At 53.4% G+C, this 24,839-nt stretch overlaps 8 protein-coding genes across 8 annotated transcripts; 4 read left to right on the forward strand and 4 right to left on the reverse strand.

Moving 5' to 3' along the window:
• Positions 1 to 1,053: 1,053 nt before the first annotated feature.
• Positions 1,054 to 1,858, forward strand: MAM_06995 (uncharacterized protein; the record flags this gene model as incomplete). The annotated part of the gene is made up of 2 exons (XM_040825793.1): positions 1,054 to 1,198; positions 1,239 to 1,858. The coding sequence occupies 2 exons, from the start codon at positions 1,054 to 1,056 to the stop codon at positions 1,856 to 1,858; spliced, it is 765 nt and encodes a 254-aa protein (XP_040676176.1).
• Positions 1,859 to 7,248: 5,390 nt separating this feature from the next.
• Positions 7,249 to 8,712, forward strand: MAM_06996 (serine/threonine-protein kinase hal4; the record flags this gene model as incomplete). Its single annotated transcript, XM_040825794.1, has 1 exon — positions 7,249 to 8,712. One exon carries the CDS (start codon positions 7,249 to 7,251, stop codon positions 8,710 to 8,712), a length of 1,464 nt encoding a protein of 487 aa, XP_040676177.1.
• Positions 8,713 to 10,776: 2,064 nt separating this feature from the next.
• On the reverse strand, positions 10,777 to 12,173 carry MAM_06997 (uncharacterized protein; the record flags this gene model as incomplete). The annotated part of the gene is made up of 2 exons (XM_040825795.1): positions 10,777 to 11,845; positions 11,917 to 12,173. 2 exons carry the CDS (start codon positions 12,171 to 12,173, stop codon positions 10,777 to 10,779), a joined length of 1,326 nt encoding a protein of 441 aa, XP_040676178.1.
• A 2,841-nt stretch (positions 12,174 to 15,014) lies between these two features.
• On the reverse strand, positions 15,015 to 16,101 carry MAM_06998 (uncharacterized protein; the record flags this gene model as incomplete). The annotated part of the gene is made up of 3 exons (XM_040825796.1): positions 15,015 to 15,374; positions 15,431 to 15,797; positions 15,878 to 16,101. The coding sequence occupies 3 exons, from the start codon at positions 16,099 to 16,101 to the stop codon at positions 15,015 to 15,017; spliced, it is 951 nt and encodes a 316-aa protein (XP_040676179.1).
• Positions 16,102 to 20,233: 4,132 nt separating this feature from the next.
• MAM_06999 (DNA-directed RNA polymerase I and III 14 KDA polypeptide) lies at positions 20,234 to 20,932 on the forward strand (the record flags this gene model as incomplete). Its single annotated transcript, XM_040825797.1, has 4 exons — positions 20,234 to 20,410; positions 20,475 to 20,566; positions 20,641 to 20,717; positions 20,808 to 20,932. 4 exons carry the CDS (start codon positions 20,234 to 20,236, stop codon positions 20,930 to 20,932), a joined length of 471 nt encoding a protein of 156 aa, XP_040676180.1.
• Positions 20,933 to 21,143: 211 nt separating this feature from the next.
• MAM_07000 (NADH-ubiquinone oxidoreductase B14 subunit) lies at positions 21,144 to 21,862 on the reverse strand (the record flags this gene model as incomplete). The annotated part of the gene is made up of 4 exons (XM_040825798.1): positions 21,144 to 21,155; positions 21,241 to 21,351; positions 21,420 to 21,566; positions 21,707 to 21,862. 4 exons carry the CDS (start codon positions 21,860 to 21,862, stop codon positions 21,144 to 21,146), a joined length of 426 nt encoding a protein of 141 aa, XP_040676181.1.
• A 294-nt stretch (positions 21,863 to 22,156) lies between these two features.
• Positions 22,157 to 22,800, forward strand: MAM_07001 (cell cycle control protein cwf14; the record flags this gene model as incomplete). The annotated part of the gene is made up of 3 exons (XM_040825799.1): positions 22,157 to 22,459; positions 22,521 to 22,534; positions 22,605 to 22,800. 3 exons carry the CDS (start codon positions 22,157 to 22,159, stop codon positions 22,798 to 22,800), a joined length of 513 nt encoding a protein of 170 aa, XP_040676182.1.
• Positions 22,801 to 22,910: 110 nt separating this feature from the next.
• Positions 22,911 to 23,795, reverse strand: MAM_07002 (C2H2 type zinc finger domain protein; the record flags this gene model as incomplete). The annotated part of the gene is made up of 2 exons (XM_040825800.1): positions 22,911 to 23,333; positions 23,415 to 23,795. The coding sequence occupies 2 exons, from the start codon at positions 23,793 to 23,795 to the stop codon at positions 22,911 to 22,913; spliced, it is 804 nt and encodes a 267-aa protein (XP_040676183.1).
• Between the last annotated feature and the right edge of the window lie 1,044 nt (positions 23,796 to 24,839).

The following is a 24,839-nucleotide window of genomic DNA, read 5'->3' on the forward strand; positions in this document are numbered from 1 at the left end:
CCTTGATATTTGAGGTAAGTATCGGGATGACCTTCTGTGCATGTAATTGGCTCAAACTCCCCCGGCGCCACGAGAATCACCGACAACCGAAATTCGCACTAGCTCAATTCGGGATGCGTGTGACAAGTCGACAGTGACGTCACTTCCCACCAACGCACCGAACGACATTTCTGGATGGGATTTGACGTTTGACTGGCCGGAGACAGAAAAGTCTTTGACGAGTGTTTGCATTGCGTTGGTTTGCTCAGAAGAGTCCAGGTTTGCCTGGCTGACTCACAGCAGCATTTTCTACTGGCTGGCGCCGCCAACTACAGGCTTGATTTTTCACTTTTGCACCCCCCGAGTTTATCACATATGATTTTGAACCAGTGATGCACTTGGTGCCGAGTCGAGCGTCTAGCTCATGCTCTCCTGGTCCGTGGCGGCGGTTTTCCTGCGTCTTTGACTTACACTTCATGTCTACACGCGCTGTGAATGACTAGCCTCGACGCCGCCTTGTAGCCAGCCAGGCACTCGGAGCGTTTGGTCGCACAAATGGAGGCCAATCATCAATGCAGACGTCTCTTCTCCGCTGCTTCACCATCTCGATGACTCGTTTTAGTCAGGCACCCAGGACGTCTAGTAGCACAAGAGGGGAACAGGCCAGTCACGGATGCAGATGCTCCACAAGCGCCTGGTCCCTAGATGCTAATTACTACTATATAGCAGGCGCCATGGCTGGCTGGTCTTCTGGCCCGGGTCTGCCATCTATTTGCAATTTTCAAAGTTGATTCTCTGGCCATATTCCTCGTTTGTTGTTGCTCTCTACGCGGTGCTCAGCATGAGTGCCTCGTCCGGAAAGTCGTTACAAATCATCAACACGGCGGAAGTAGGACTGGTTCGTTCCCGCAGTTCGCAAAGCTCCCCCCGGAGCTTCTTTGCATGATATGGGCGCAATCACTCTGCTACGAACGCCTCATTCGAGTGGAACTCTTGCCGGCAAGAAGTGTTGAAGACCTGTTGGACGAGGACCGACACGTTCCCTGTTATTTAAATGATCAAATCATACAAGAAATGTCCGACCGCCTTGGTTACCGTGCTCGCCTTGAGCGCGAGAGCAACTTCCTGGTCGTCTTGAGAAGCAGGCACGAGATGAGCGAGCTCTTCCGCGTTTGCTCCGAGTCGCGACAAAGCGCCATGCGTTTCTATCGTGTTCCAAGTCCCTTGCTATTATAAGCGGCTGGGCGAAGCTCCGACAGAGGGTGTATTCTATTTCCATCCGGAGCTGGACATCGTGGATATTGTCGGGTTGAGATACCTTCCCAGATTCGCCAACACACTGTTGGCCAATGATCCCCGGCACGTCGGGCTCATCAACCTAGCGTCTGTACGGGGCAAAGCTGAAGGATGCTACGATGATTTGTTTCAGCCCACCGAGGGCGACGAGCATCTTGTACGTCGACTCCTGTCAAGACTTGGTCGTGTCATCTTCGGCTACGATGGACCGCTCGGACGTGCTGTTCATCCTCTTGAGGCTCGTGAGGCCCGGAAGCGTAGATGGAAGCCTCAGTTGCATCGGTCCATGATTGCCGTCAACAATACACGGGTGGCGGACCGAGACGAAGCACTTTTTGCGCTCGGGGAAGAGAAGGAGCAATGGGATGCGTGCCGTGGGGAGAGAATATCCAAAGGAAACCCCTGCGAGGAAGACGACGATGAACTCGCTTCAGCCTATGGGTTCTGGCTCTTTCCCATAGAGGCATTCGGGCACATCCCAAATGACGCACCATCGTCAGGGCCCAAGGACTATCAGACGAGCAGGCTATGGACGTCACCTAAACATCGTCTAAACATCAAGCTAAACCGACTCCCTTTTTAGCCCTCAATAGCCGATGGTACCCCTGCAGGCGGTGAGGCTACATTTGCGACTGCCCGACTTTCCAAAGGCTAACCCAATCCGTGCCTCTGCCTACTTCACGCGTCCTCTCTGCTTTCCAATGCGCTTCCCAGACCTTTGCCACGAGATTTCCCTCGGCATCGTGCGGCAGCCCTGCGCCCGGGTGCCCCTAATGGGCAGCGTACACGGGGGACGGCACACCAGAGGGCGGACCTCCGGTGCAGGGCTCTTTACAAGTCGGGAACTCGAGACAGATCAACCGCGTCTCGGGCTGAGGCGAAGCCAGCTGTAAGCACCGTGATGCCCAGCGACGGCGCATCGGCGGAGCAAGCTTATAAATATATTTTAGAGTTTTTAGTCCTAAATTTTTATTATTATTTACATTAGTATGTAAAAGAAAAACTTTTTAGCTCCAAGTCTACTATACTGCTATACTAGCCTTAGACTATCTCTAAAGTTCTAATTAATACAAGGACCCTCTTTCTTATACTTAATTGCCTCTACTTATCATACTATATAGTAGCTATACTAGAGGTAAGGTAGAGAAGGGGATACTAATAGTTATTAATGTACTACAACAAAAAGAGCAAGTTGCACCAAGGAGTTTCGTTACAGAATAAATGCAATCAAGTCAGAAACACCGCAACGTGACTCATCTCGACGAAATGCAGGCCAAAGGGCGAACATGGAATGGAGGCCATCCAATGTCCGAGCCGACTCTTCTACATCATCTCAAAGCCCCGTGACTCGACTCGGGTACTCCAGTCGACCCGGCGCACGTCGCCTCGTTCAGTTTTGGTGCCACGCACAGCTGTAACAATCAACCAAGCCTCCCGCGCCACCGACAGAGCAGCAATCTCGTCGATTCTCTGCCTCGCTGGTGCTGCATCTTTCTGCTTTGTAAACGACAATGTTGTTGGGAACTAGCCCCGGTCCCTAAGCCTGGGACATGGTCGTGTGCAGCAAAGGCCTCAAAGAGGGTGGGAATTCACCTACCCCGGCAGTCAAACATTTCAAGGAGATGGCTTCTGCTTGGCTGCGTCTCCAATGCTCAAACGGCCCAGGTCCGGCCTGCAGGCTCATGCGAACATGTTCTCACGATTTGATGCCGCAGCGCCGTGCGTCTAGCAGCCTCACGCGTGATACGGCCATGTCCCGGCGGCCACCACCCCCGTGACGCGTGGGAATTAGAATGTAGGCCTTGGTCACGTTGTTTATTTTTTTTATTTTTTTACTGCTTTAAGTGTAAACAGCATCGCGCGCCGGGTCCACGATCGTGGAACCAGGTTGGGAGAGTTGAGGACCCAATGTCGCCACGCCCGTGTAGGTCATGATACTTTGCTTTCGGACACTCGGGGTTTGACAAGTCGCAGCAATGTAGAGGGACTATGGAAGATGAGGTGCGACGCCAAATGTTGGCTAGATGAGGACGAGTGGCTCGAGGTGCAGTGAGTAACGGTAAAAAAAGTCCCCCGTGTTTACACCGAAACTTGTACTTTTAAAACGTCATACCAAGTAGTAGATTAAAGTAGACTACCAAAAAAGGTAATTTCAAATAGATAGTTACTTGAATACTGTTTTTCCAAGTTTGATTTTTTTTTTTATGTTTTATTTCAGAAATTATACTAAAATAAAGTAAAAGATGAAAGCTCGTGGAACAAGGGAATTTATATTTAAGCTATTCCTATTTCAATTCAAGTACTTGAATAAAGAGAGCACAACTGGACAAGCTGTAGTATTATTCTCAGCATGGACTCTTTTCTCTCTCTCTCTCTCTCTCTATACCCTAGCAAGGTCGGCGCGCCATGCCAAGCGAGGATTCCGATTGTGAATTCTGGCAACGCCCTTGGCAATGGTGGTACGGAGTGACACCAACGGAGTTGCCGAGAGGAACGGAGCCTGATTTGTTGCCTGCAGAATAGCATCATCAGACATGTGTGCAGACGCGGACTCGCTGGTCGCCGTGACAGTCCGACATTCGCTGCCTAGGCTCAGAATTTTCGCTGTCCAAGGAATGCATTCCCTCCCACTAGGCGTTGAATTGAGATTGCTCCTTCAATGAAGCCGAAACCTGTCGTCTTGGCGCCCATGGCCCCCTGTGGCTGGCGGCGGCCGTCTGGACTTCGGTGCTCCGCAATGCCCACCCAGGCTGAGCCGGCTTGGCGGACGGAGAGCACTTGGGGTTTCTTGGCCCGTCGGGTCAAGCACGACGATATTGGCCAAGAACACGTCGCCAGTCGTCCCTAGTCTTCCAATTTCTTGTGGTTCAAAGTGCCGGGCCACCGGGCCACATACACAATAACTCAGTTGTTATGTAGTGTATTTTATATCGGTGCTTTGTAGGTTCTCAGGTTTGCCAAATCCAGCGCGCAACCCTGAACTCGCCAATCTCGGTCTTGGGGTTTTCCCCCTGCGGCCTGGTCCGTCGTTTATCGAGTTGTCGTCTGAAGACAGGAAAAGGTAATAATAGAATGTTGGTCTCAGATGCGGTGCGGATGCCGGATGTGGCCCATGCCCCTGCTGGTCCTAGACAGACCCTCCAGATGTCTCAAGTTTATTGAACCCATGGCGTGGTGGTTCACATCGTTCAAAAACCATGTCGGGTGTAGCAGGCGAATAGTATCAAAGACTGACTGAACCCAGTCGACGTAAGGGTGCGAGGTGGCTCTTGGCGCTTGGTCGTGGATGAGCATTGAGGACAGGCCACTTGGGGTGTGACGGGCAGCATTCCCTGGGGTTTCGGGAGCATTGGAACGGACTATTGCACAAGATAGCAATGCGGGTGTCTCTGCTGAAAAATGAAGATGGCCTGGAGGCTCCGCGACCCCAAGTCCTCACGTCACGGTGCATGACGACGGGATTGCTGCTGGACATTCTGCCGCCGCCTACTCGCCAGTCGCCCGCGGGACAATCCGAAGTCGAGCTTGGCGTCCTGAACCAAGCACTGAAGGGCTGGGGCTGGCACGGAGAACAAATTCGACGAGGTTTGTTTGGGCGTTCAATTTGGCTCACTAGCACCAGACGCCAGACAAGTTTGACTCGTCCAAACACTACCCTCAGTGCTGGCATCACGGAAGACAGAGAGGTGCTAACTAGGCAGGTGCAACCCGCCGTAGGTAGGTAGAGACAATCCGGTACACACGGCAGGTGCGCTCCTTCCCGGGTTGGTCACCCGAGACACGGCAAGACTGACGCCCAGTAGAGAGACTCCGTAGTCAGCACGGCCTGCACCGATACGGGCCGCTGGCATGGTGTGCCATTGTGGAGGATAGATGCAGGACATGATGGTATCTACACAGCACACGCTGCAAATGTACACATAAAAATCGCACTGGGCTGCAATGTGCTCCGTAAATGTTATGGAGTAAAAGTCATCACTGTGAGGATCAGCGCTGTCCCGGCGACAGCGACAGGCACAGGGCGGTGGGCTGCCGCGGCTTTGCTTTGCTGCTCCGTGGCAGCTGATGCATTGATTCGTCGGCTGCCTGCTTTGCTTCTTGATTCGTCACTGACCAATGTTCCCCAGTGCCAAAGCCTAGCCTCGCATCCGCTGCCCACTTGTGGCGGGATTTATTGTTTGTTATAATGTACTTGGACGGAGCACGTCCAACGCGCGCTGGTGGCTGGGCTCATTCATCACTCCCCATGTCCCTCGCAGAGAGCCGCCGCCGCCGCCGGCCTCACCCTCACCCTCACACCAGCCTCACACCAACCAGACCGACTCCAGAGAGAGAAAGTCGTTTGACCCTCGGCTCGCGGTGGTGAGCTGCTGATCCTCATCACACGTCGACCAACCTCGACGCCTTGTTTTCGCCGGGCTTCCCCCTTTTTCCCTTTCTTGACACCTGCGAATTCAAAACAAAAGACGCATGTCGGCAGCATCGACGCATACGGCTCTTTTGTGTCTTGCCAAGGCCATCGAATACCCTCCTCGGCCGCGGGCACATACCTCAGGTACAGACAGGGTACGGAGTACTCGAGGGGAACCTGTACTGCTTACCTACTTACCTAGGTACTTACCTACTTGGCGGGTCTGCGGAGTGCTCCGTACTCGGAATTCTCCTTTTCAAAAAGCCAACTGCCAGCCAGCCGCCTGCGCTGGTTTGGGCCGGGTCCTGCGCGGCGCGGCGCGGGTCGAATTTTTTTTTCTTTTTTTTTTTTGTCAAGGTCGACGAGGACGAGGACGAGGCCGCTGGTCACGGGTCACGGGTCAACAACACAGCAAGACGGCAAGACGGCAAGCGTTGTCGGCGGGCTTTGTCTCGCACCAACCAAGACTGATTAATTGCAAGCCGGCCACCGCTTTGATCGCCAGGCGAGCAGCAATTGACGGCGGTGCATTCGCAAGTACTCGATACGAACCGCACCGCACCGCACCGCACCGCCTGCCGGTTCTGCGACACTTGGCTGATCCCTGTCGCCTCGTTTTTGCGCGCTGCACACTGCAACACTGCAGCTGCACGCTGCACGCTGCACGCCGCAAGCACCGCACGCACCGAACTGCCACCCAGCACTGGCCGCCCCCTCTGCCATCCCTCTGCAGCCTGCACCGTCGAGTCTCGACGCCGCCGCCGCCTCCCGCCTTCCGCCTCCATCGAGCCGTCCACAGAGAGCAGAGCACCAAAGAGGCCTCGAGTTTCACCTGCCTCCCGGCCCGTCGCCTGTCCCTCCACCGTCTCGCCCTCTGGCTGGCGGCTGGCCCTTGGTGTCGCCGTCCGTCAGCTCGCCGCCCGTCGAACCACGTCCCTCCTCCCTCGTTCACCCTGCGAGGGCCGCCGGCTTTGTAATCGCCAACGCGGTGCACACGGACACGACGCCCGGTGCCGCCTTTGATAAATCACGAGGCGACCCGGCTGCTGCCACTCGCTCGCTCGCTCGCTCACTGCGCCGGCCACTGCCACTGCCACTGCCACTGCCACTGCCACTTTCCGCTGCTACTTTCCGCTGCCACCATCCGTCCGTCATCCGCCATCCGCCATCCGCACCAGATAGAGATCATCACCCATCCCGACCCGTCCATCTCGGAGAGGCCTTTTTGTCTTTATTCATCATCATTCACTTTGCTTCCACGTAATCACGGAGCATTCTAGTACCCTTGCAAACTTAGTCTCCTTCTTGCTCGTTCTGAACGCCTTCTTCCCTTCCCCCACCCCCCCCCATTCGTCGACGTGCTTCCTCGACCCTCAACGTGCTCGCCGCTTTGGCAACGCGACTCCTTGCGCCTGCGACCGTGACAGCGGCGAGCGCCCGCACTTCCCGCCTGGAGGTTGGAGAGTGACCGAGATTGACAACGACCGCGACCGCGACTGCGGCACTCGTCACCCAGTCATCTCACGGCGCTACGTCAGTCTTGCTGCGCTGCTACTTCGAAAATGCCCGCCGCATCCGGTGATTCGTCAAAACCCAGTTCCGCGCCGAGCTCGAAACCTTCGTCCATTAAATCCCACGATGGCTCTAGACATTCTCCCGGTCTCACCCCTCAGGATTGCGATTGCGCGAGCGAGTCCTCACACCTCAAGCCCCATTCAGAAAGATCCTCTGTCAAGGAACGCTTCACCCGCATGTTCTCAAGTAAAGACTTGCCCAAGCTGAACAACGGCAATGGCGAACACGCTGGGAGACCTCGTGGCCCCTCCCAGAGTGGCGCCGTGTCCCCTGCTTCGTCGCGCAAGGAGTCCTCTGAACGTCCCGCCGAGAAGCCCTCGTCAAATGCGTCCAAGGTCATTCCCGGCAAGGATCTCGGCAGTCGCTTCTCTTGCAACTCAGAAGTCCCGGGTGGCCACGAACATCACCTCAAGTCAAGCCGACGTCAGGAAAAACTCTCCGACATGTGGAGGTCCCTTCTGGGGAAGAAGCCAGAGGCCACTCCCGATAGTGATCTCTCGCTGGTATCCAACTGGGTCGACTCCCTGCGCCAGGAAAAGGAAGAAGCCGCAGACCGCAAGGCATGCCCCAATGTGTCCACGACGCTCGTCGAGAAGTATGGCAAATGTCAGGAGGTTGTGGGCCGAGGCGCCTTTGGTATTGTCCGAATCTCCCACAAGAAGCTTGGCACCAGCGAAAAGCTCTTTGCCGTCAAGGAGTTTCGCCGACGACCCGAAGAAACCGAAAAGAAGTACAGCAAGCGCCTGACGGCCGAGTTTTGCATATCCTCGTCTCTGCGCCACCCCAACGTAATTCACACCCTGGACCTGTTGAAGGATGCCAAGGGCGACTACTGCGAGGTGATGGAGTTCTGCGCTGGTGGCGATCTTTACACCCTTATCCTGTCGAGTGGCAAGCTTGAAGTTCAAGAGGCCGACTGCTTCTTCAAACAGATGATGAGAGGTGTAGAGTATCTCCACGAAATGGGCGTCGCCCACAGGGACCTCAAGCCAGAAAACCTTCTCCTGACCACCAGGGGTGCGCTCAAAATCACGGATTTCGGCAACGGCGAGTGTTTCCGAATGGCTTGGGAGACGGATGCTCACATGGTGTCTGGACTATGTGGCTCGGCCCCGTACATCTCCCCCGAGGAGTACACGGACAAGGAATTCGATGCTCGCGCCGTCGACGTATGGGCTTGCGGTGTCATTTACATGGCTATGCGAACCGGTCGTCACCTTTGGCGAGTGGCCAAGAAGGACGAGGATGAGTTCTACGCCCGATATCTCGAGGGCCGGCGTGACGAAGAGGGCTACGGCCCCATTGAGTCGCTGCATCGGGCGAGATGCCGCAACGTCATCTACTCAGTTCTGGATCCCCATCCCACCCGCCGCCTAACCGCGGCTCAGGTCCTGAAATCAGAGTGGGTTCGCGAAATCAAACTGTGCAAGGCTGGAGAGGAGGGTGTCTAACCCCCCGTCCGTCATGCTGCCTTGGCATGGCGGACTGCAATCTGATTGTCGGCACAACTCACAACACCAACTTTGGCCAAGACGTCTTGCAGCTTCTTCTGCCCTACCTACCTCCCCCTTTTGATTCGGCACCGCTGGGATAAACTGGACCAGGGGATGGCCATGCCTATGGGCGTTCTCTTTCATGCGAACTGAACGATCGATGTGACGACTTGATGACTTCTTCTTCATCTACAGCCATACATGTACTCATCTCAAGCTTGATTCATAGTTCTACCTCGATATTGCGAACCTATACCTTTCCATATCCGTCCTGACCCCCGGTCGCCCCTCCCTTTCTTTTTTCTTACTTTTTTTTCCGCCCTTGATTGAGACTGTCGTCTCTCTCCTTGGTTTTGAAACGGTCGTTTCGTTGTCGATACACTACCGAGCACCGGTGTTTTTGGCGTATTTCACCAGCCTCTTATATTTTCACCTTGTCCGTCTTTATTTTTTATTTTTTTTTCGTTTCCTGAATTCTGGGTGGGTGGCACAATGCTCTACAAGCGACACTTTTGGCGTACTCTCTGTTGTCCAGGGTTACTCTTATAAGTAGGTTGAAGAATCGGCTTAGAGGGAGCTAAGAGGCTTGGGATGGAGGCTTTGGTTCACTTTTCGGGCATATGGTATCAGTAAAACCGGAGTTTGTCCTCTAGCACTAGGGGCACGGCTGGCTGGCTAGCTTATTTTGTTTGTACCACAAGACTCGGGACTCTTTTTTTTTTTTTTGTGATTTGTTCGGGGAGAAGAAGGGGGGGGCATTTGATCATGGGGCATGCCCGGCCCCAACCCGCGGGTTTATCTGTGCGTGAACTCTGCTTACCGGTTGGATGAGAGGATTGCTTGGACAGTTGCGACTGCGCGTTCGAGCATCGCCGACTATACATACAATGTAGCCTTGGGGAATTTTTTTTTTTCGCGCCTTGCAAGACTTGCCACTGCTTTTGTTGGGTGTTTTCATCGTGGTGCTTGGCCCGAGCCGCTCAGCTCGACGGGTATGCTGAGATTCAGAGCCGACGGTGATTTATCAAACTGCTGTGCTGGGCTTTCTGGATCCTCGAGTGTCCGTCCTAGCGCCTCTTATTCATCGCCGGTTTGGCTCGCATATTCTTCTGATGGAGCTCGTGCACCTTGTCCTTCTCCTTCTCCCTTCGCCGTGTAGCACCCTGTTCTGGATTGCATGTCGAATACACACTCTGGCTTCACGGTCGTCGCGTCGGTTGGCATCTTCAGAGGAGGCGCAAAGCTGGCTAGTATGGATTTTCCTTTGTATATGTATTATCGATACCTATTCAACTCCAGCTAAAATATTATATAAACCAAGGCTACCTGCCATTTCCAGAATTCCTTACTCTTTTTCCCAATGTTGCCTCACACAATTCATCCGCCCCCCATCGTTTGCTCATGTCAAGTAGCTTGTGATAATGTAAGGTCCCCCCACCCTTCCCAAAGATGAAAGCGAATTCTAGTTCTGCCTGCACATGGACAATCAACCCACCACACAGGTATAATCCTGAACTCAGGAATTAGCAACAGAAATTCGAAACCGATCCAGCATTCTGCCTTTTGGTACAGCAGGTGAAGGTCCAAGTAAATAAAATAGAGTACCCAGAGGGCATCAGTAATAACAAAAGTGAAAAAAAAAAAAAATAAACATGACCTTGCGAAACCAAAGTCTGAAGATCCGCCGTAGCCAGGACACTGGTTGGCAGGCAGGTCGCGAACATAGTATGTCCAGCACAAGATCCAAATCCTCTTGATGTGTCTCCAGAATAAACAGTAAGCAGACGTGGCAAAGGAATCCGGTAAAATTTATAAGTGTGAGGCGCGCAGCCATGCAGCCAAAATATCCAAAACGCATGATTTCTTCACGAACGCGCAGACCGCTCCTGTACCGGGAATTTGGTCATCAACGCCAAGACATGTGCAGTGGCCAACTAGTCAAAATGGTGGTTAGACAAGCGAGCTGAATATACAAGTCAACCAGATTCACCATACTGTGACGTGGCATTGGTGGATTACGAGTTATGAGTGAAATAAGTCCCACGCCCTAGAGCAAAGGCGAAGAAATTCGTCCTTCTTTGCGCGCTGTGTTTCAGGGCTGTCTCTGCCTTCACCAAACGGGCCACGCTTCGTTGCAGATGGTCCGTAGCCCAGAGGCGGAGTTGCGCCATCCTCATACTCGGCTCTGGTGCGGCGTCTGGTAGAAGTTCGGCTTCCATCAGTTTGTCGATTTCCCGCAGAAGGAGACGGAGGAGTGGGGGGTTGGTGGCCGCCATAATGGATAATCTTAGGGAGCAACTCAGGCCTTCCTCCGGCAAGTTCGTGTTGTGCCTCTTCGGCAGACTTGTATTCTCTTGGGCGGCTCGATGACGGTGGTTGTTGGTGTGCTGAATGCAGACTTGGGGAAGCCAGAGGCGCACCTCGTTGGAAAGCTGGCGGCGCATTGTCTGGGTGGGCAGTAGCACTGTGTCCGAAGACGTCGCTGATAGGGGGCAAGCGGTTATTCGTCTGATTTGCAGGAACATGGTGAATATGTGAGCTGCTGGACAGATGTGAAGGGTGGTTAGCCACGTGGCGTGACATGGACGCGGGATGTTGAGAGCCGGTGAAGCTGCGACCAAGCGGTGCCGACTGAATTACTCGCTCGTTGGCAAAGTGCTCGTGAGATGGCGCTACGATGGAGAGTCCAGGAGGCGCTTTGCCTCTGCGAGACATGCCAGGTGTCTTGGCGGCAAAGTGTGAAAGCGCATCTTTGTCTTTGTCGCTAGGGCCGTCTCCCTTTGCAGATTGCTGTAGCCTTTGTTCAATAATGCTACGCTGCTGTTCCCTCACAGACATGCTTCTTTGCAGCTGCTCCTTCATAACTGGGTCCTGTGTCACGAATCCAGGTGATAAGCAGGCGATGCCAACTTCCTGGATACCCAAGCTGTCACGGGCCGACATGGGCACTGCGGAGGCCGGGTTGTTGGGTGTTGAAAGGGTGTTTTTGGACAAGTCCAACCGCCGCGGTCGAGGTTTCATATTTGGAATTGTTGGAGATCCGGGTTCCTTTTTCACCGTGACCTTGGGTCGGCCTTTTTCACTACGATTACTGCAACGGATATAATTAGCAAAAACTCGGCTACGTTTGACGCGCACGTTTGGATGAGCTGCGCAACTTACGAGCCATTTGGCGACGACTTGACGCCTGAGGATGCTCCAGTTCCTTTGGGGCTACTTCTATCACTGTTTTTCTGAGGGCCAGCGCTCGTACTCTTGCTGTTAGACACCGATGCAGCTGCGGGTGTTCTGTGGGAGGGAGATGTTGGACCAGCGGCTTTGGTGCTCCCGGATGCTTCCGAGGCCACTACATCGGCTGCAGAAAAGGGCGGCCTCTCGTGGGGAGCTGGAGATGGCGCCATCGCAATTGCGGCACTCATATTGAGTTGAGAGGTCTAAGGTTGGCAAGGTCGATATCAGATAGGTGTTGGATCAAATGGCCACGCGGTGGAGATCAAGCCGAGGCGACAGGCTTTGCGGTCCTCTGGCTGTCGATGAAGAACAACCAATGTGTTCTTCGCTATTATCGTTTCCAGTGAGTATGGGCGAAGCGCAAGTCGAAGCTAGGTCGGGGTGTTATCACCAGTTGTCTCGCTTTATGCCTTTGCGGGCCGGTGGTGACTCCGGGCTCAGCAGCTGACAGAACTTGATCAAACTCTTGCTATGCGGTCTGTGTGATCGGGATGCTAGCCTCGGTACGAGATCTGTCCTTCGAGGATGGTAACACGAAGGCAATATTATCACAACATGAATCGGAAAGGGGGCCGCCCTTTGTAGTGAGGGTTGTTACCGAAACGGTGTCTCTTTTTTTTTTCCTGGAAAAATTGCACAACAATGACGTCCCGGTCGGGCTCGACGGTCACGTTTGTGCAGTACCAAAATGGTGCAGGAGTGGCAGAAGGTACAGCGCACCGATGGAATGCGGTTGCAGGCCAGAGGGAGAGTCGACAGGTCTGCTAATAAAAAGAACAGAAAGAGAGCGAGAGCGACGGTGACAATGAGAAGCGCCGAGCGAAAGCTCAGAATGCAACACGATGCAGACGCCCGCAAAATGGCACTGGTGGACGGGCTCAAACACGCAGGGGTGGCGGTTGCGGACTATTATGGGCGAATCAATAGTATGGAAGCGTTCCAGTGGTGAGCCACGACGGCGGTTGCGGTGGATTCGAGATTGTCAGCGCGAAACGGATCCAGTTCAGCGAGTGGTTGAGGTTGGAGCAGCCAAGGGCACGTTGTCCGTGAAAGTGGACTAGCGACGCACACCCGACAGCACAGGGTTTAAAGGAGGACTGCGGCAGAGGCGACAGTCGAACTTGGCGAGCGAGGTGCGGGTGATGCCGCTGAAGTAGTCGTTGGTGGTTGTGGTGAGGATGAAGCTCGACACGGCATGAATGAGGCCGATTGACAGTCGACATGCAGAGCAAGATGGTACAGCACAGGAGGAGCAGGGAAAGAAAAGCGGACAGAGGGGGAGGGGGGGAGGAGAGGAGGGAAGGATGAAATCTGGTGTCGAAGATGAAAAAAAGAAGGAGCAAGGCGCCGAGCAGTACTCCGTATGAGGCGTCGATTAGGAAGGAGTCAGGAGCCCTCCTCAGAGTTTCGAGGACCCTACTCAGGGCTCAGGACTCAGGAGCAACTCCATACTTGAGACTAGACCAGACTCTGGCACACGTCGTCGACGGAACTCGGTACAATCCAATCCAATCCATCCAATCCATCCAATCCCATCCAATCCAGCAATGCTCCGAGAGTCAAGTCACGGCAGTCTTGAGCATCGCAGCGCTGAGACGGACAGAGTGGGCTCGCACACGCTGCGACTGGCGCTGGTCCTGACTCCTGGGGGGGGATCCTGAAGCAATGGACTGCAGCCAAAGAGACCACGACCACGGGGTGAGCATGGGATGATGAGATGGCGCGCACACCACAATGCCAACCAGGAGGGGGCCGGTGTGCAGCACAAAGCGCAGGGATTACCCCAAGGCACCGCAAGCCAGCCCGTCAGCCAGCAAGCACAAGCGTCGCCAGGGCTCGCCACGGGGCACACAGACTGGTAGTTATTACGGGTTCATAGGCGGGGGCTTGGGCGGTTCTCAAATCTTCTCCGCCGGCCTGAGGGGGTGGCTGCTGATTGTCCGTCACCAAAACGCTGACACGATTCTGTGTCGGCGCAGTCAACATGCTCGCCCCTATGGGCCGAAGCTAATCTCAACGAGGAGTCCAGTGCGCGTCGCAGCGAGAGCCACATTTCAGCAGCCTTTTATCGCAAGTACGGAATAGATCGACTCCAACCGTCCGTCCACTGGGGAGAGACGATGAGCAGTAGCTATCAACGACACAGACTTGCCCCGACGGTACACCACACGAGTGAGCACACTCTGCAACATGGTCGCGGACCAGTTAGGTCTCTGCCCGTTGCAATTCGTCACAAAAGCCTCCCCTCCTCGCCTAGCCCTCAGACCGAGGGCTTGCGTTGCTGGCCATGGCCCTGTTTGAAACCCGCCGCATCGCCATGAAGAGGCGGCGCCCCGGCTTTCAATCCATGCTGGGAAGCTCCACCAAAGTGCCACATCAGACGGGACGCCAGGACTTCTGCCATCGCCAGGAAGGACCCACAGCCGAACCCGCTTCAGTCAGCTCTCTTCGTTTCCCTAATCGTGCCCGCCCCACTTTATGTGGTTCGGCTAGCAAAAGCCCTCACCACCAAAGGTGGTGCTCGACAGCAAGGCGGGCCGGACACCAAGGCGGGCCAATTTTCAACCTAATAACGCTATTAACCTCTTCGCCTATAATGTACACCCTTCTCGTCCCAAATTTCTAGTAGATCTAGTACAGAATCCAGACGCCATTTACGTGCCTTTTTAGCTGCTTCAAAAAACGTCCTCTTGGCGTGGTTGTGGCGCCTTTTGTCGGCATGCTCTTTATGCTTGCTGTTCGCCTGATGAACTCGAGAAAGGTCTTTGCAAAGGCGTGATTGGAAGGAGAAACGGCGAATGGTTGACGCGACAGGTATGCATTTGTTGGCGGTGACGGGAGGGGAGCCATATGAAGAGGTGCATTATCTGTTGACTGTTTTTCTAGACCGGGAAATAAAAATAGGACATGTATAGAAAACCAGATATTACAGCCCTTTTTAAAAAAAAAATCAAAAAAATCAAAGGTCGTCACTCATTCATTGGAAGCTTCAACGAAAAAAAAAACCCCGGATGTAATTACGCAGCTCATTAAAGATCCACCTGATCAATCGCCGGCCACCATTGAGACCAGGCCCCCTGCTCGTCGAGGTTATTGCTGACTTCCGCGAAAAGCTGGTTCAACAAGGTATTAGTGTCGAGCTCGTGCTCGTGCTCGTGCTCGTGCTCGTGCCCTTGAACCGGCCAAGTCGCCTGCGCCGAGGGCCGCTCCGCGCCCCGAATCTCCCGAGTATGCGCGTCGGATCTATCCACGACACGGAACTCGTGGACAGACTGGTGTAGAGTATCAAAGTCTGCTCGTGTGCGCCCCTGGTATCGTGTCCGGTCCTCGGTTGCTCGCTCGTAGAGCACGGATGCATGGTGTATCGTTTTGATCTTGCGCGTGCCGCCCTCTCAATGTTAGCGCAACGGTGGCCACGGTCGTGTCATGCTTGCGGGCGGCTTACCCATCCGTCGGCGATTTTCCAGACAAGTCGAAACTTTTCCAGGTAGTCGAGACACATTTTGAGACAGTCGCTTGCTCGCGGGCTGCGGCCCAGGTTCATTCGGGGGTATTTCGCCACGTAGAGGTTGAGGTAGCCGGCTGAGAATGCGCAGAACCCGGCAAAGGGCGTCATGAGATGCACGCCACACTCGGAGGCCTCGTGTAGAATGGCGGCGATGTGCTCTGCCGCGCCGAAGAGGAGTCGGGAGCTGTCGTCCCACCAGCCCTCGGGGGCGGGCGCCCCCAGCATGGGCTGGTCGACTGGACCCCGTGGCTCCGACTCCGGGGTCGGCAGGAAGGGGAAGTACTCGCGGTGAAGCATGAGGGTGCTGACAAGGCGTAAGCAGGGGCGGCGGCGGCAAGTTGGGAGCCCCGTCGACCGCTACCGCTGTGGGAAGGGGATTCTTACCTCACGTAGTACAGGAGATTGAGGTAGACGAACGTCTCGCCGAAGCCGAGCGTCATGTGGACGGCCACCGAGTTGCTGGGGTAATGGAGCTTCCGATGCTGGCCTGCCCTCCAGGCCTCGAGCTGGCTTCGGGATTGTGACCAGGGCGACGCCGGGACCCAGGGGCAGTTCTGGGGTGCGCACATGCCCGGTGCCCGGCGTCCGTCGTTGAAGATGAAGGTCATTACCTGGGCCCAGATGTCGAAAGCGAAACGTCAGTAAAAGCGGACACGAAATATTCATGAGAGTCGGGATATCAAGTTCCAAGTTTCATACAACGTCACCGCTGTACTATGGTGGACTACATTGGCGCAGTAAATACCATCTCTCTCCACAGTGGGTTAGTGTTGCACAGTTTCCCGGTGACTTTTCATCTTGTTGGAATAGCTATGCCTCTATTTTCTGACGGCTGAGTAGTTAAGTCTTTCTTCGCAGCAAATCCCCAAGGAGGAGCCTTCGCACGCAATAAAATACTCGTCTATTGACAAATTATTAGAGGAGCCGCAAGGTAAAGCAGCGTCTCCAAGACGTCAAGTCACAAAGCACAGCGCTCATCAAAAGACGGTTGCATACATGTACAGTCACGAGATTCGCATCCGAAATCGTACTGCTAAATGCAGGGAAGGAAGCTGTCGGTCTTCTCCATCTGTACGACAAGGACAAAAGCAAGGGATCCATGATCCACGTGGGCCGGTCCAGCCAGCCGCACTAATAGAGTCAATCTCAGCTTGACAGCCAACGGCGGTGCATCAGGAGAAGAAAAGGTGCGGTATGTTGAGTCGAAATGGCATGGCCCCCTGTAGGCCCGACACTTCCTCAAATCGAGACTACGTACTAATATGGACCATCGCCGCTGATACTAACAATAATGAGTGGTGTCGACTATCCATGTAAAGACAGTATTCGACGGCGGTGCCAAGTTTCTGCGTACTACGAAGTAGATGCCCATGAAGTCGTGGCCCAATTAATGGCCCTGGGCCCCCTGCAGAATATATTACGGAGTCGTACGGAGTACACTATGGATTACGTATATGCATGCGTATTCTTGAATCAGGACCTGACGGCGAGGACAAAAAGACATACGGCACGGAGTATTCGAGACCCGGTCCCCCCCCCCCCCCGGGGGGGGCATGTAACTAACATGTTCATGCTCAGGCCCATCATTCCCCGCTGCCACGCGGTTTTTCTATTACACTGAGTCGGCGGTGATAATTTTATCAACAAAATGGGTTGTTATTGGCAGCCGGGAAAGTCTTGCAGGAGGACGAGAAGATGGCCATCTGCCACGTTATAGCACTCAACCTCTACTCTCGTGCCAGTTTCCCAGTGTTTCAGTTATAACGCGGATGCTTGGCATCGTCTGAAGTATCCTACATCTCGTAGTTCTACGAGTAGAGCTAGCTGCAGGCCTGGTACTTTACTGACAATCCCACGATCCTACGATCCCACGCCTGTCGACTCACCATCTCGACAGACAGGTAAGCGAGGCTCCCTACTCGGGGTTGTCTGGGAAGGCCTTGAACGAACATAGCGACAGAGGTGATGTTATCTATAACTTGTCCGCTGGCTGTTGTTCTTCGTCTCTTCTTAGGTCTCTTCAACGGCCGTCCCCACAAACCACCGACCGACGCCATGTTACATATTACGTACGTCCATTCGACGTGAAATGTACTCCGTAACTCGCCGCATGTCATCGGGCACCCCTGCGTTTTCAGTGGTAGTGGTGGCTGCAATCCAACACAGCCAAAAATGCTTTTTGCGCATGCATTCGTGGCGAAAGTGAGCACCGGGCACTAGTACAAGTTAATTGTCGCGTGAGCTCGGAGATTACCGTCGAGCACAATGTACGTTCTCACACAATGCCCTGCGCTTTAATTGCCCCCGATTATGGAGCATAATAATGCAGCAGGCGGTACGAATACGCAGCATGAAAGTCAGCCGGCCCTTGTCGAGACTAGCTGACCCGGAAAGTTGGGCACGACGTCATGACATGCCCATTTTTAGAGTACGCGCAGGGAGTGCTCCGACGGCACACCGTACCCAGCACCAAGGGAGAGGTCGTGACGGCGAAAAAGCTTCTTTCGCTTGGTTTCTCCCCCGTCTTATTGCCCATCAACCCATGCCATCCATGGCCGTTTGCTGTCTGTGGGGGGGCCGCTCTGGAAGCCGAGACAAGGACCGTTGATGGTCACGGCCACCACCATCTTCGCTTTCAGGCCTGCTTGGCTGCTCGCGGTGTGTCGAGACCGAGTTGACGACTGGGGAAGGAGTTCCCTGTCGTCGTAGGTCCATTCCGGCCTTGCTCTGCGACGACAGGGCGACGGACGAGTGCGGCGCGCGAGTCTCCAGCGCGGTGTGGCGTTGAATAGCAGCCGGCAACTCTGCCAAAAGGTTGAACCTGGCGGTGGTGGTGACACTGGCGAGTCGTCGTTCCAGCGCGAACTGACCAGTTAGTCGCCGAAGCTGTACATGCAGAGTGCTCTGTGGCCGGGCCTGTGTACGGAGTATGTTTGTACTATTCGTTCCTTCGTTCACATGTCATGGTCCATGTCCTCCTCTCCTCCTGTGTGTGACATCTTGATGTGCACCCGACCGGTCCAACCAACTACATGGCCCGGCTACTAGTTGGAGTCGACTGGTTGGTTCGTCATTCATCAATGTTCCCCCCTCAGGGGCCAAGCTATGCCCTCTGCAGTCGAGGGTGGGCTGGACCTGAGACGTCGTCGTCTCAGGTTGTCGTTGCAACGGTGGGGTCAAATGCCGTATCGCTTTGATTCTTGATGGATGGACTTGAACATGGTTTCCGAAGAGGGGGAGGGCAAGGGACCCCCCACGCTTGTCAGCACTTGATTTATCGTGTCGATCCCCGGTCGAACTTCTCGGTTGCAAGGTTCCTTGCTTGGACCGTTATCATCAATCCCACGTTATAATGTCGACGGCATTGCCGGGAAGAAATACGGGACGAGTTGATGGGGATTGTCAAATGCCGATCGTCTGTTGGTACGTACGCCGTTCTTGGTTTCAACCTCATTGACTGACCCGAATGACCGACCTGCCCAGCACTGGAGGACACTCGACGCTGCGCCATTGGTCCAACGACACTGCGAGTTACATAACCATTCCGGCGGATCAAGCGTGCGGGATACCGGAGTACGGAGCCCTACGCAGCGACATGCACTCGGCAGTAAGTACTCCGTACTCCGTGCTGTCAGGGATTGCTACTCCGCTGCTCCCATTGGCTTGTGACCCCTGAGGCAAAGCCTCGTGAGGGCTGGCGAACGAGATGGGACATCCAGGCCGTAAGAAAAGGCGCGCGCCGGATTTCCGTCTGGTGATTACGGAGTACGGGTGTCGTGTATATTTTGTTTTGCCAGGGCCATCTGCCAGCCATCTGCCATATTGTTGTCGTAAAGCAAGGCACCTACCTATTTTTATGCTTTGCGTCCTTTTCCCCTTTTCTAACCTGGCCGTTGTGTCGAGCAGTACGGAGTACGTACTAGGTAGCACTAGTCGTAGGTACCTAGATTCGTAGGTACCTAGGTACCTAGTAGTAGTGACTGTCGTGTGGCCCTTGGCAAACAGCCCTATTACTTTGACTAACTCTGGCCGTCATACAATGCTCAACCGACCACAGATGGCGGTCGATGGTCGTCGCCGGCTCGCTCCCCTCTGCAATCACACCCTCCCTGCAGCTGAAGCAACCAGTGGGCTCATAATAGTTATTGCATCTGCGAAATAATGTTCACGTCGTGAAATGCTGCTATCTACCCTATACTCGTCCGTTACTCTGATTCTGACACGTGAAAATTTGTCCAAGAACAAAAATGGAAAGGAGACCCGACAACACCACACCACCGCTGTCATGGGACGAGAATAAAAGTACAGGGGTACAACCAAGACATAGAAATCGTCTATCGGGGCAGAAAGCAAAAAAAGGCAAAAGAAAACGCCCGAGGGGGGTCTCGAACCCCCAACCTTGGGATTAAAAGTCCCACGCTCTAGCCATTGAGCTACCCGGGCCAAGCTCGGATGATTGTGAAATTGTGCTCATAATGCAACAAATAAATCCATAAAATTCCATTACCTCCTTACGCCAGCCCGGCGCCCCATCAGTGCGGCTCCATCGACGTCAAAAATTCTGGAAAGTAAGAAAAAGCTGGACAAACCGCATACGACGAGGACAACAAAGGCTGTGTAAGCGTCCGACAACTAGTTCTGACGCCACGTCCTGGACAATCTCCAAGTGTTCCTATTTTCTCTTTTGTTGCTGGGGCGGGCGGGCTGAGAGCTTCGTGCCTCGATATATATACCAAAAAAATGCCCGGCCGTACAAAGAAGACGGAGGATTCGTCGCAAGACGCCAACATGCACGATGTCCCGCCCTCCGCGCAGGCTGCTACCGTGGAAGACGCCGAAATGGGAGACGCCGCAGAGGGGGAGGAACTAGAAGAAGAAGAGGACGGGGAGGAGGTCGAACCGCAAAGAGTCAAGATTGTACGTTTCTGGTGTGCGAGAATCTGCTGCGGCATGTATCATGACCTTGCTAATGGGTTGGCAGCTGCCGGGCTCTACGGACACGGCTGCCTCGTTTGAGTTTACGGACGAGGGACATACCCTTGGCAACGCTCTGCGGTACATCATTATGAAGAAGTGAGCATGTCCATCCCCTGCCGTGCGACTGACCAAGGCGGGTTTTTCTATTATACTGACGACATTTTCTGCAGCCCTGATGTTGAGTTTTGCGCTTATGCTATTCCTCATCCGTCTGAGCCCAAGATGAACATAAGAATCCAGACCTACGGTATGTATCCATTTATGTGTCCTTGTTCTCATTTATCCTGTAAACGCTATCCTTGGAGAGCCATCGTCCATTGCTGACTGAATTTGGTAGAGGGCATGGCGGTAGATGCTTTGAAGAAAGGCTTGGCGGACCTGCAGGACGTGTGTGATGTAATTTCCGATGAGTTTTGGACCAAGAGACAGGCTTTCAATGCGGACAATGGCATCGAGCGTTGATTTGTTTTTCTGTGTCTCACATTGGCAAATTCTATGGGGACTTTGTTTCAATTCTTTGCTACATGTCTTTTATGTTCACTTGTCACAAAAGTTCGCTTGGATTATACGGTCCGTTGACAGGGATAGAAGGAGCTTGCGGCGTTGTGGTTTGCATGAAGAAAAGTCTCCATCAAGGAAAGATTTATTTACATGGAGCAGTTTTCGCTCTTGTCTAATTCCGGCCCTGCGAGGTGAGGACAGTCAGCGTTTGTCAATCAATGGTGTGTATGGCCGGATGGATTGGGCATGTGTAAGTAAGGTCGTCGTACCTCCAAGAATCCATCGATGAAGCTCGATGGCAGCCTCTTGTCTCCTCTAAAGTTCTCTTCTTTGAAGTAGGACATGACGTGGGTGGTTTGCTTCCAGAAGTTCATCATCTCCTGTGTTTCCAACCCATTAGCCTCTCAAGTTCTGCGTTTTCGCCCAACTCAACCCGTGAGAAACATACCTGATACTCGGCGTGGGACTTGAACAGAAGCACATCGACAACAGGGAGCTTGTTTGCGTATCGGTTTCGCTCGAATTCCTGACGTACCCGGGTCCGAATCGCGGAGATGGGCAGGGGCATGTTGTACATGGTTTGGATCTCTGGAGCCTAGATTGCCTAGTCAGCGGCACACAATACCGCGCATGAGGGGATTTTATGTCCCCTAATATCGACTCCGTTCGGCGACAAATCGTCGCGAGATACTCTATCCGTGCGAAGAGTTGTCAATTGGCAACAGCGGGACGTACAGCTCGGATCCATTCGCGATAGGAGGAGAGAACTCGACGTTTTGCATCCGACCAGTTGGCCGCTGCGCTGTTTGTTAGTACACTGGTAATGAGCGTCACGGCGAGGAGCATACACTGCGCCGTCTTTTTGGCAAATTGCGTCGGCGTGATAGCCATGGCGGGAAGTCAATGCTTCTCAACTTGGAGAACACTGTCTGTCCAGTGACGTTGAGCTGCCAAACGATGTGCATCGCGAACGCTCCGTAGACAGACTATCACGTGATGCGTCCCGCCACACTCGAAGGTGACGCCACAATTTGATAGCGACCCTCTGTGGGCGACTTCCGACTCCGTAACGATTCATACCCAGACATTGGTTTTCTCTCTCGTCATTCCCAGGCAACTTTCGTATCCCGTTACTGTCTTTATGGAATCTGGGCGCTTCTGGGTGTATATATAAAACAAAGCATCATGCCTGCGATACGACATTCCACAAAACGAAAGCCACCACCGGAAGGTTTCAGTGACATCGAAAATGACCTTCTCATCTTTGCGAACAAGATGAAGGATGCTCAGAATAGGCCTCCTCCTGCGGGACCGAAACATCAAGCACAGTGGGAGATTTTCCAGTTATCGCATCAGCGGAGTCGATATGTGTATGATCTATATTATGAGAAGGAAGCCATCAGCAAACAGCTGTACGACTGGTTGTTGAAGAATGGATACGCGGATGCTATGCTGATAGCAAAGTGGAAGAAGCAGGGTTACGAGAAGGTTTGCTTCGGATTTATTTTTTTCATGGGCTGTGCAGTCAAATTTGCTAATATGCCCCTAGCTTTGCTGTCTTCGGTGTGTCCAGACGAAGGAGACCAACTTCAATAGCACGTGCATCTGTAGAGTACCTCGAACCGAAATCAAGGAGAGTCGCGATGTCCAATGCGTCAACTGTGGATGCAGAGGGTGCGCATCGAGTGACTGAGCTCTGGAATGCGCAAGGCTCTGAGCTTATGCACAAAGGATGTATCATGAAGGCGTATGGCGTTTATGGGCTACAGCTGAGAGATTTTGCGGGGAACAGCGGACAGATTGATGATGAACGCGTACACATCTGTTGAGGTTGAGGGGGCTCGAGAGGAAGAGATCATCTTTTTAGCCGATGACCGTCAAATCATTATTACTCATACTGATCATTATCATTATGCAGTTGCTCTTTTGTGAGTTCTCTTCATGATTTTGAGAAACCCGCTCGGCCGCCACGGCCGAACCGGATACTGTGAGGGACAAATTGTAGCGCTGACATGGTCTCCGTAAGATCTGCCATGTCTGCATCCACATTTTCCCTCTTGGACGTCGTTTCCTTGACGTGATCTGAGGAAAGCAGTTTCATGTGTTTGACATCGTCCTTTGACCCGGCGTCTTGTTCTTTTAGTGTGCCTGCTCTGCGACGTGCTTCATGTGCTATTGAGGCTGTTGATGATCTCCGCCGACGGTGGTCACCTTCGACCAGCAGTGAACGTCTTCCGTCAATACCTTCCTTTGTGACACCAAAGAAGAAATTTTTCGGATACATGTGCTTGTCAATCATGTGTAGCCTGCGTTTTTGATGGGTAAGACATTTGCGCTCACATCCCTCAACGAAGCAGGAGAACTACACATATGTTAGGGCGCATTCGTCATCGACAAGGTTGCATGAAATAAGGACTTCACAACGATGTAAAGGAAGACTTACAGTGTGTTCACCCCTGTCTCTTCGAACCCTCACAAGAGGATCGTGATACTCCTCAAGGTGTACGCCCAGTAGGTGTTCTGAGGGAAAGTTCTTGCGGCATTCGAGACATCGATTTGTGTGAAATATGTTGTAGTGTGATTCGTATTCCTGATAGGACCTGAAAGTGATTGGTTCCATATGAGGAGGCAGCGAACATTTCATTGTGGGTGTGCCGTCGGTGTTGGCGTCGGCGTCGGCGTCGTCTTCGTCTTGGATTGCAATGTCAAGTTGTGGTATCTTGGCCGCGGGTAAGGCTGCGTCTCGAAACTCAACCCAGTCTGGAGTATCCTGGTTTTGGAAATTGGAGTCTAGATATTCTGAAGGCTCTCGTGAGCGCTTCATCTTTAAATATCAAAGAAAATTTGGCGTGGCGGGGCAAAATAATACTTTTTGTTGAGGGTGTCGCGAGTAACAAAATGGACTTTTCCAGGATTTTGTATGTCGAGGCGGTGGCGGAGGGGGTTCGAGACGGACTGTGGCATATAGTCGTGAGTGCCAATCTTGATGACGCGGGAGGAGAATGTTGCAAAAACCTACGGGACACTACTGCAGCGGAAATGCGGTGCCTCGCGAGAAAATGGGCCGTAACAGTTTACTATGCTGATGGAGGTGGTTAACCACCGAGATTCTTGATCCGGACGCAGGTATGTTCAAATGTTAGGTCGTCGGTCAGTCGCCAGTGTGAGGTATAATAAGTACCTCAATACTTGCGTACTGGGTACCTCCCAGGTATCTGCTTAAAGGTGGTGGTTTACATGCAGCAGTCGTGCGAGAGGCGGCCGGGGCCACGTCTGGCTGGTCTATGCCCCAGAAATTTCAACGCAACACTTCAGATTTTCTTTGGCCACCAGTTTCTGGGATTTCATTTTCTGATTTCTACTTGAATCCTGTGCGTTGGGTGCCTTCATTTTCGGCCGGGCGGCCAGTTTGCACGCAACGAGAGACGCTAACTGGTCTGGTGGATCCACGGCCGAAGATTGATGTGCCATTCCCCTCGGTTCTACGAACCTGGGAAGTAACAGCAAGTACTCCGTAAGTACTCAGACGTTTCGTAGTGGGCGCTGGCTGGGTACTTGGGTACTTTTAATTACTTAAGTACCTAGGTACCTACCTAGCCTTAGGTACCTACCTACTTAAGGCAACTTAGGTAAGTAAACCGGACGAACACTGGCCGAATTCGTTCGTCGCCTTGAGGGGCTCGAAAGCTGTTCACCTTTCCCTCGCCGCAGACTCACTTCTGTTCATGCCTTTGCCTTGTCGCATTATCTCTCGAGGTTGCGCAGGAATCTCTTCTTGACCCAGGCCTAGTTTGCTTGCCCGATTTTTGTTCCCTCTCCGTCGCCGTCGCCGTCGCCGTCATCGCCGCCGTCCTCGCTCCTTGCGCCG

Source organism: Metarhizium album (assembly GCF_000804445.1).
Source record: "Metarhizium album ARSEF 1941 chromosome Unknown scaffold_26, whole genome shotgun sequence".
NCBI lineage: Eukaryota > Fungi > Ascomycota > Sordariomycetes > Hypocreales > Clavicipitaceae > Metarhizium > Metarhizium album.